General features: G+C 37.7%; 1 protein-coding gene across 1 annotated transcript; it reads left to right on the forward strand.

The window, feature by feature from the left end:
* Positions 1-2,378: 2,378 nt before the first annotated feature.
* On the forward strand, positions 2,379-10,368 carry LOC139721272 (monocarboxylate transporter 12-like). The gene is made up of 3 exons (XM_071632594.1): positions 2,379-2,630; positions 8,249-8,634; positions 10,251-10,368. The coding sequence occupies exons 1-3, from the start codon at positions 2,379-2,381 to the stop codon at positions 10,366-10,368; spliced, it is 756 nt and encodes a 251-aa protein (XP_071488695.1).
* The last annotated feature ends 1,065 nt before the right edge of the window (positions 10,369-11,433 follow it).

The raw sequence follows: 11,433 nt of genomic DNA on the forward strand, positions 1-11,433 counted from the left end.
GTCCGTGACGGTAGCAAGTGCAGTAATAGTAGAGTGCTTGGGACGGAATCCTGACTGGTTTTTGCTAAGCAAAGAGTGCAAGTTTAGATAATCAAGTAACTGTTTTTGAACAACTCTCTCCATGACTTTAGAAGCACAGGACAATAATGAAATGGGTCTGTAATTACTACAATCCAGCTTATCCCCTTTTTTATATATCGCTACAATTTTAGCTATTTTCCATTTATCAGGCACTATCCCTTCAACTAAGGATTTATTTATAATGTAAGTGAACGGCTCTAATATTTCTGAAATTGACTCTTTCAATATATACATAGAAATGTCATCTAATCCAAGAGACTTCTTTGCTTCCATTAACCTCACATACTTCAGAACATCTAACTGAGATACAAAACAAAAATTGAATTGTTTATCAGACCTTTCCCGATTATGCGACTTTTGAAAAAAACAATTCAGTGAACTTAGGGGGGTTATTAGAGCCTGTATTTGACTTCGGTATCTCGAGTCTCGGGTCTTGAGTATTGCTCGTGTTCCTCTTCGACGTCTCTGCTTTTTTGCAGCTCTTCTTCAAGACGCTTGATCTTGGATTGCAGAGCATCCATTTCCTCTCCTTTTGATTCAAGGTCGTGGTTTATGGCTTCGTAGACGTTCTGTGATACGCTTTCCATGGTGGCGTCCGTGATCAGCTCCACCAACTTGTTGATGAATGACTCTGCAGAGATTATCTCTTTTATTTGTCCCTGTAGTTGAATGGAGTTGGACTGATCAAGGTGAATGGCAGGTCTCCGATGAGCATTGTCCTTGCTTTCGGTTGGTTGAGCAGCTGAAGCGTTACCCCTTGCTCTGACTCTGTACACGGTAACTCTCCACCGGTCTCTTCCCCGTAGCTAGCCATCGGGGAGTTGCCTTCAGCTACATCGATGGTTGTCAGTTTTTCGTCACCTTTTTAGTCACCCAGTAGTTTCCTCCTAGATCTCCTCATCACTTCCAAAGTTTCATAAGATTGTCCTGGAAGTATTCTGCTATAACTTCATGTGAGTGAGGTTTCTCAAAGATAGCAAAAACGAGAGATTTAGGTGCAAATACCGGAGCTGTCGCTGAGAATGTCCGTCAAGGTCGAAGGCCTTCTCAAATTCCCAATGAATGATGAATACAGGGAACTCAAAGGGTATGAGCAGTGGATGAACGAAGAAATCTAGTTGATTAGTACTTATGGGATAGTTCCTGAAGGTAGCTGTGTGCTGTTCCATGTAAAGAACGGAAAACCAGGATCAAAATCTTGTAGATAATTCTCTTGTCAACTGGAAGCCAGTGTAACTTATGGATGACGTGAGAGATGTATGAAGTTTCTTCGTTAGAGGTACCAGTCTAGCAGCAGAGTTCTGGAGCAGCTGGAGGCGATGTACTTGGTGCTCTGGCAGGTTTATCAGGATCCCATTTGCAAAGTCAAGACGAGAAGATATAAGAGGGTGAACTAAGCATTCAGTTGTCTTAGGAGAGAGATACTTGCGAATGTGCGGTAAATTTCGCAACTAATGTGTTTGTTTAATGGGGAAAGACTGTACAGAAGTTTACATTACGCGATGATAACTTTTCCTCTTTCAATACAGGTTATGTCAGCAAGACGTTGCTTGGTGGATTGACTTTGAGACAACTGATAATCGCCGGTGGTTTGGTAGGCTCTACTTGTCTCATTACATCCGCTTTCGCTCAGACAGGCAGCCAATTCGTTCTTTGTTTATTTGCATCAGGTATGTAAGTTCAAGTTAAGGGAAACACAAGCACAAGCTACCCTTTATTTATTTCATGACGTACAAGAATCCTTACAAATCGTTTACGATGTGATTTGCTGAATGCATCGCAATAATTTCAATCTAATGGATTGATTTTGATTTTTCGAATGGAAGAAGATGTTCGTTTTTGGAAAATCATAGCTACAATACCTTATCTTTAAGTGATGATTTTGCAAGTGTTTTAATCGATTTCAAAGTTACGTGACAGGAACACAATAATTTTCTGCACACCTCAAACGAAACACCGGCATACTGTATGATATGTGAGATCCTTTCTCTCTCCCCATCCCCTCTCTCTCTACTGTTCTTTGAGACTACGTCTTAATAATGAATTTTGAATGAAAATGTTTTAGAGGAAATTGGATTCCTTACTTGAACTGTAACCAATCAGCATTTAGTCTAGTAGTACTGTTATCATCAGGAAAAAATGTTACATCTTAGTCACCCGCATACAGACTTTAAAATAGATCATGCTTCAACGTTGCCAGACATGTAACCGTTAAATGTATGCCTTCACGCTTTGATATACGGGTTTTTCGCTTTGATTTACAAGGTGTTGGATACAGCTGTGTTTACTCACCTACCATGGCTGCCCTCTTCGTTTACTTTCCCGACATGTTTGATATTGCATCTGGTCTGGTGTACACCAGCGCCGGAGTGGGGATAATGGTACTGCCCATTGTGGCGGAGTACCTGGGGAAGATTTACGGATGGCGAGGCGCTCTTCTCATTCTCGGAGGACTCAGTCTATTTTCGGTCGTATGTGGCGCCCTCCTCCGCCCCTTTGAAAGGACTGAAGACTCGAGTAAACAAAAAGGACACAATGACAAGCATAAGGTGAGAGGAAAGGAAGGAAAATAATCAACTGAAATCCCTGTAGACATTAAGATTACTCTCTAAAAAAAATTGAGTGAAAATTTTCACTCTCAAAGGACTGAATACAAAAAAGAGTGAATTTCGAGTGAAAATGTTCATTTTCACTCATTTTGGAGTGACCTCAGGGATCACTCGAAGATTTTGGAGTGATCCCTGACGTCACTCTAAAACGAGTGAAAATGAACATTTTCACTCAAAATTCACCCCAATTTCACTCAAATTTCACTCTTTTTTGTATTCACTCCTTTAAGAGTGAAAATTTTCACTCGATTTTTTTAAAGAGAGTAATCAAATAGTAAATGCGACGTAGTATTCACTGATACTAATAATTATTGTCGATGACAACCACTTTCATCATGACTGTGATCGAACAAAAAATCTGATTTTATAATGAACGAAACCATCTGCTTAAGACTGCCACAATAATACTATTGAAACTGGAACCAAATCATTGGGCTTTATGCTGACATTATCACAGTTACTCACTTCGTGAGTATTAGGTATCGCTATCATCAAACGATAAACATCACTTTGATAGACAGATTTGAATAATTGATTACATAATCAATGACACGTTGAATATTCACGTTACGGTAGTTTAATAGTGGTCATTATTTTTTCGTGATATTGAGCCATAATACATCTGTATATCATTATATATATATATATATATATATATATATGGGCCGTGACGCAAGAAAAGGGCCCTTAGGGCATTATATACCGAAAATGAGTTTTCACCTCCGTATTGTAGAAGAAACTCTGACGTATTTGGATATGCAAACCTTTGTCTGAAATTCCACTCCTAAATGCTCCAATTACGGCATTCAAAACAGCATGTTTTGTCCAAAATCCTGTCACTTTTTGATGCGTCTATGCATTTCCGCGTAGTTAGCTAGTTGATCTTTTTTGCGCGTATTGATTTGTTAAACTTCCGCGCCGTTTTCAGGGCCCTGTTGCATAAAACCCTTATCGCTGGACTTATCGCTCCTTTCTAGCGGTAAGTCTTCAAATCAGCGGTAAATTTTATAATCTTTGATGCTGATTGGCTGTGACGCCTAATTTTGACGGTAGTTACCATTGAAATTCAATGGTAAGTTTTATGCAACGGGCCCCTGGCGTTTGCGCGCAGCGGCGCTAAGGGCCCTTTTCTCGCGTCACGGCCCATATATATATAATATTTTAGGAGTAGAATTTCTTTTTTTTTTCGTTTGTTACAGTGATGGCCTATTTTCATGAAATTAGTAATCCAGTGTTAATGAACATGTCTTCTGCTTCTACCGCTTTTTTTCACCCATACAGTGTTTTCGCTTTCCTTTTTTAAAAAAAACCCCAAAGTTTCCATCTGAAAAAAAATTCATACAAAGGTTATCGCATTGTGATTATGATACCAATGCGTCCATACACAAAAAACATTAAAAAACAACAAAGATTTTGCTTACCATTTTCAGTGTCTCGAGTCTCTTTGATTTGAATTATTGGTCCTGCATTATGGTTGTAGGAACTACATGCACGTACATGTTCATGTGTTCACACATTATATGTAAGCATTTTTCGGTTGTTTACAAAGTAGTTTTGTCTCCGCTGCCTTTAAAATATGTAACAAAAAGTTATTAGCGATAAAAATGAGTAATATAGAAATAATTCAGGAGGGTTACAACTTAAGCGTAGCTTGATTTGCTTGCAGCCGTTGTACATGATAAAACAAATAGAATGGGGTATGACTTGCAATTCAGAGATAGGATAGAAGAAAGGGGGAAAAAGGAAAGGAGGGATATGATTGTGTTCACTTAGGTGTACACAAAGTTATATCAACTGCATGGATCACTGATCAGCAAAGTATGACAAAATATTTTCTCATCGAGGTACAGATGAGAAGCTTCGTATGCCAGGTCATGGTCTATCTCCCATTTGTTAGTTAGCTCCAAACACTGTATAGTACGACTTTTGCTCCGCTTCTTTGAACTCTTTCCTTTTTGGGTATCCACCCCCCCCCCCTTAATTTTGTTTCCATATTGAATTCCCCTGTGTTGTCCTCCTTGGTAAAGTGACACTGAAAATACTTTATCATACATTATCAAATTTATTTTTAATGTATATGTATTCCGTTCCTTCAGCTGAAAATAAAGAAGAAATAAGAAGAAATAAAGAAGAAATCATAGTGCCCAGACAGGTTTGCCAGAGGCCATTATCTAAGTCACGCGAATTGCTTGTCGATAATGGTCTCTTCCACCTGTATACTTCAGGATACCATGATATGTATACGCATACATTGTACTATACACGTAATTATCTATACTTTATATGAGTACTCCTGTCTATTTTTTATGTTCTTTTTTTAAAGAAACTTTTCGATTTTTTAAAAACTTTTTCATGACATTATTTGTTCAAATGGAGAAATAAAACAAACTGAACAAACAATTCTGTTAAAAGGGCACAAATTAGTTTATTTACCACTTGCGGGGTTTCATCGGCTGACAAGCAAAAAAAAAAAGCGAGATACAATAGGGTGACAAGGAAAGTTTCTTAAAAAAACAAAACAAATACAGAGGGGACCATTTTTTCAGTGTTTTTCTTTCCATTTCTTTTATATGAAAAAAAAAGAAACAAAATTAGAAGGGGTGCCGGTACGCCCCCTCCTCGATCCGTCACTGGTAGCTCATGGTTAGGTTGTGTGGATATAGTTTGCCATTGTCACTATCATGACTACAATAGAAAATCCAAGTTCGTGAGTAGCTCTGAAAATTGGAAATAAGTACGGAATGAAAAAAAACAAAAACAAGAGGAAGCAATAGCATGATATCGACGTTTCCCCCATGGCCCCTTTATCTAAAGCCTACCTTTTGTCCACCATTGAATAGTTTGATTCCGAGAATCTCACACTGAGTGACAGGATTATTGACGTAGTTCACAATCTTGCCTTTAAAAGAAACAAAACAAAACAAAACAAAACTGTTATATATCCCGGAGATGACTATTGTATTTATCACTGTGAGGAATCCTTTTTAACCTTGTTTTTTGGTTCTCAATGGAATCTGAGTATCACATATAGGGCTTTACATTTTACAACTTAACTTTTCTACCATTTTTTTTAACTCTGGCTTTGAATGGATGTTGTCACCTTTCTGACCCCTATTTACCAGAGCGTTCCTTCAAAATTTGGTCATAATTGTATGGTTGGTTCATACAGCACGTACTGCACGGTCTATTGCTCTGGTATTTGCCATGTCAAACGATGGCGCTCAATAGAGCATCGTCAAAAAAGGTGATTTGTATTTTGGGGTCTATTTTCCAAGTGAGAAGGTGGCTGGCTAGCCATTACTGCACTACCTGTCTCTGCATGGGGTCCAGTCGGATGTGAAGGCGGGACAACTTCACCGGGTGGTACACCTTGCTCTTCACGATGAATGAATGAAGAGGGATCTTGTATGTGTATGAGTTTTGACTCTCTCACACGTGGGGCCTTCACTTTGTGTCCAACCCGAGGGACAGAGTGTTTTTGTGTGTGACCGTTTATTAGTGGCAAGGCTCATCACCAATATGCCCAAAAAATGAACAGTGCTTGAAAGGAACCTTTAAGATGATGTGGGGCAGTTTTTTTTTTTAAATAGGAAATAAACAGTCTAGTGGACCTATTAACTCCATAAAGAAGCAAATAAAACAGTGCCATATTCATATTCGGGGCAACTGGATATCAGTCATATTCAAGTAATGTATTAAACAAAACAACTACATATTGAATCAAGTATAGAGTAATCAGAAATCATATAACATAAAACTCAAATCGTTACATTCTCCGAAAATACAGTTATGAATATGAACTTACCATTGCATTAAAGGTCATGTTCACCTTTGGAAGCAGTGGTTTTAAAAAATTTCAAGATATCACATTGAGGCATGGTCGGTTGTATCACAGAACATCCTACCATATAGATCTTTTGCAATTAAGCCTGAAATAAAAGGAGATATTATGCCATTTTCTCACCAAACCATAACTGCAGACGGTTTAGTCTTGGAAACATTTTTGTTTATAACTATTGTTTACATTTTGTATATTTAACAATGCTTGACATCGATTATACTGGTTCGAATTTTTTGATTGGCTGTTTCTACCCCTAACTCACATGCTAAAAGTATTTTGAAGCACTAATGCTGGATTTTTGTTTCATCTGCAAATGGTAAATTATGCCTTAAATGAACATATTTTCCAAAAAAAAAACTTTCCTGAAATAATCGGTTTAAACGTCATTAAAATCTACGATTCATAATCACAGTTTCATTTCATTTCATTTATTTATTACAACACGGCACATGATTCAGCCAGACGGCTGTTCTTCCTCATGTCCGTGCATCATGAGGTAAAAATGACATACTTCTTTTAAAACATATACACATGTACATGAAACATATATAAAAATACAATTAGATGAAACAAATCAGAACAAAAGTGTAAAAAAGAAAGAAAGAAGAAAATATTTACATAAAAATATCCTGTTCACCTTTGGAAGCAGTGATTTAAAAAAAAAAACATGCATTTTTCGTCCTCTATCTTTTCAGCTTTTGCGTTGTGTTTTGTTGTGTTCATGTCGAGTGTTAATTGTCTGCTCGATATGTCGGTATTTTCGTAACTTTATCTGGGGCCATCTTTATAGTCAAGCTCTGCCTATGAAGATGATCCAATTTCCAATTTTCAATTTCATATGAGATTGTATATAATAGGCCCTATATATATCCTTGGTTGTATCATTACCTCATTTCTTTACAATTTTTCTCCATTTGTAATTAATGCTTGATATGCGTCATTACATGCTTTTCTTCAATGTCTCCTTACGGAAAAAATGGAGTCGCAAAAGTTTGATATTACATGGACGTATATATATCAATGCATTTGTATATAATATATATAGCATATAATTGATATACACATACACTCGGTACTTTTGTTGAGTTTGAGTTGAGTCTTCATTGAGATTTTAATTATTGTACATCACTTTCTACCATACCCCTATTCTCCACAAGTGTTGCAACGCTCTCCTTGACAACGCAGCTCCAGGGCCACGCACTACGCGCATGACGAGCAGAGCATTGTTATGATGTTATGTTGTTATGATTCATGTTTGCAAAAACGTATCATTGTCTCAGCATGTGCACTACACTGACGAAGGCTTGAGGCTGGCTGAAAATTTTGTAATACAAATAAAAACCTTCTTGTTGGATCCATGGCGTATTTGAGACTCGTTCTTCTTATGATTATATATAATTATATATATATATATATATATATATATATATATATATATATATATATATAAGTAACAAAGCTGCAACAAAGTTCATGCTGTATTCACCGACGGTTTATTTCTTCACACAAATTTTCGAGCGTCTCGCCGCCCTTTCTCAAGTGTTGATGAACATGCATGAACTTTGTTGCAGCTTTGTTACTTATCTTTTTATCTTGCCAACACGTGGACTACCTTATCAACATATATATATATATATATATATATATATATACATACATTATATATATCATAGGATCGTTAATTTTACAGAGTTTTCATATTGTTGGCATTTCACAGAAGATTACTCCTGCGTGCGCATCCAGCCGTTCTGGTGATCCAGGAAAATCCTTGTCCCAAGCTTCAGACCAAGGGAATGGAATATGCAACTGTGGACAAGCCCTGCGCTCCGCCTGGTTTGAGTTTGTGAAAATGTTTTCGACAGTTCTTGGCGTGGAATTACACATGTCTTACCCGCTTTTTATCACGCTTGATATTACCGTGTTCCTGTACGGGATAGGGTATGCTACTTCCATGACCTTCATCATATCCAACGCCGTTTCAAAGGGCTTAACCCTAGAGAATGCTGTCCCATCAGCAGCCGCTCTGGGCGTTGGCAACATCGCTGGCCGATTCGTTGCGGGGTTCTTCTCTGAGCGTCGACTTCTTCCAAACAGCGTCACTACGTGTGTCTTATTCACGTGCAGTGCCACCGTCTTTTTCCTAAACCAAGCAGTTTATACCTTTTTCTGGCTCGTTGTGTTGGCTGCTGCTAGCGGATTTCTCCATGGATGTTTGACAGTGATGGTGACTCTCACGATAGTTGAAACTGTTGAGGAACATTTAAAACCAGCGGGATTATACATATCATTCTCAGTCATTGGAATTGGAATGACGATTGGAGGATATCTGTGTGGTACGTACATTTTGTTGAATACTTCGTTTCTCTCTTGATCGGACTGTTCATTAGAAAATTCCTTGCTGTGTTATAAATTAAGATTGCATATCCCACCACTACGAACCAGTGACATTTAACTCCGTTCGCTTTCAAACCTTTGAAACAGCATTGTAGATCCGGAGTGAGATCTACTGCTAAATGTCAACGTGCATTGCTACTGAGTTTTAAAATCTCATATATAATTATGTATATATATATTATATACATATATATATATATATATATATATATATATATATACATATATTCCATAGTTGATTAATATAGCAATGAATGTGCTGTCACAAAATTCATCAAAAAGTACTTTTTTTACTTATATTGCGCGGCCGAGCCTCGCAATTTTGTCCGTTTACACTGCTGGGCTCGGCCGCGCTTTTAATTCAAACATTTCAATATTTTGTCGTAGTGGCGCTCTGCTTGTAAACAAACGCAATTTGGTATTGTCTACTTTTCAGACCCTTTGCCAAATGAATTCCGTGTCGACGAAGTCGCCGTTCGGGCAAAGGCATTTGCCGAAGGAAAAATCCTTTGCAGGACAAAACCACCTTAAACTATACTAGTTTTCGACGTTGGGGGGGGGGGGGGGGTTAATATCCTGAATAGCGAAAGATACAGGCAGAGGGTTTGGAAGCCAGACTAAAATTGGCCATGCATTTGGCCGCGCATATGGCCCAGTTTGCGTTTACACCAAGAGAAGGCCGGGCTCGGCCGCGGCTAGGCCGTAGCCGAGACCACCTCCAGAGCGAGGCCAAATGCGAGGCCAATTTTGGCCTCGCATTTGACCTTTTCCGCGTTTACACTGAAGCGGGGCTGGGCACGGCCGCGGCCGAGCCTCGCACTGTAAACGGGGTCTTACCCTGCATTCACAAATAAAAGAGCACTGTATCGAGGTAGCGAGCAGAATGTGTGTAATTTCAGTTACAGGACTGATCACCTGTATGCAAGTGATCACGCAGCTTAAATTGTAAAGTTATTGCTGCCCCATTACAGTCATCTTTTTCTTTTCCCCGCGTACACACCGTGAGTACGAATTACAATCATTGTAACATGATACTGTATCATATTCATTTTCATCTTAATGCAACTCATGTTTTCTTTTGCAGTCTTCACTAAAAAAAAAAAAAAAATGTAGTACACATACACACACACACACACACACACACACACACACACACTCATAATTACAGATTGCATTGTGTGTTTATCGTTTCGTTGATAGGATAGTTATTCCTAATGCCTGAATTTCCAAAATGGATGTGAACCGCAGAGATACATGAACTTGATTTTTTTGTTTCCATATTTAATTCTTGTGATTCGTTCTGTTTCCCTGCTGCCGCTGTCCAGGTGCATTGCTCCAAAGACATTCCTTCGAGTTTGCCTTCACGGTGATTGGTTTGCTGGAACTACTCGCAGGTGTGACTGTGGTGCTGCCACTCGTTATCAGGCGTATAATGTCACGTGACCAAAACCCCGAAAATGGATCGAAGTAACAGAAGAAGCAGAGTTTACATCAGTCATTGGAGATAGACATAATAGTTTTTAAGTCATTGAACAGACATTTTCACATCAAAACCCAACAACCCTTTTAGATGTAGTGAACAGAGAGTTAAAGTCAATTCAAATGTGGATTCAAGCAAACAAGTTGTCTCTTAATGTAAACAAAATTAATCATATGTTATTCAGTAATTCCGTCACTCATATTTTGCAAGGTGATATAAAAAATAATGGATAATGATAGTTTAATTCAAGTTGAATCGTCTAAATTTTTAGGTTTATATATTGACTACGATTTATAATAGAAATATCACATAGATTATTTATCTAAGATGCTTTCCAAAATTACTTGAAATAGTTGCATTTTTTTTTTCTTAAACATAATTTGAAAAATTTATATTTCGCGCTTATAAATTCACCCTATCTGAATTACGGTATACTTATCTGGGAGAATTGTACAAAATCGCAAATTTTCAAAATACAAAAACGGGTTATTCGTTCAGTCAATCTAGCTGGTTTTTATTCTCACACGAATTATTTCTTCTTTGAAAACAGACTCCTTAAGGTTTGCTGATTTGTTTCTTTACAACTTAGGCATATTTATGTATCAGTTTTCAGCCAACAACTTCCCCGACATATTTATGCATAAAATTATGTGTAAAAAAATACGAAGTTCATACATACCCCACAAGAAAAGAGACTAGTTTCACCTTCCACGTACTCGCACACTCTTTGCTAAAACAACAACAACAAACAAAACAATTGCTTTCACCGATGGGGACCCAAATTCTGGAATGGTCTTCTCGCAGATTTAGTCAAACGTTCTTCTCTGTTTATTTTTAAACAAAAACTCAAATTAATGTTACTTAAAGGGATGGTACAGTATTGGTAGAGATGAGAATTGAGCTTTTAAATTTTTGCGAGATACCAAGAAAACACTTATAAAATAGTACAGAGCATACCATGTTAAGAGGAATCAAAAGTTTATTTGATGAAGATCGGGTCTGGAATGACTGAAACATCCATAAACAAA

The sequence above is a fragment of the Diadema antillarum genome, unplaced genomic scaffold, assembly GCF_040938485.1.
Source record: "Diadema antillarum isolate AM-2024a unplaced genomic scaffold, OU_Dant_1.0 scf00000141, whole genome shotgun sequence".
Classification (NCBI taxonomy): Eukaryota; Metazoa; Echinodermata; class Echinoidea; order Diadematoida; family Diadematidae; genus Diadema; species Diadema antillarum.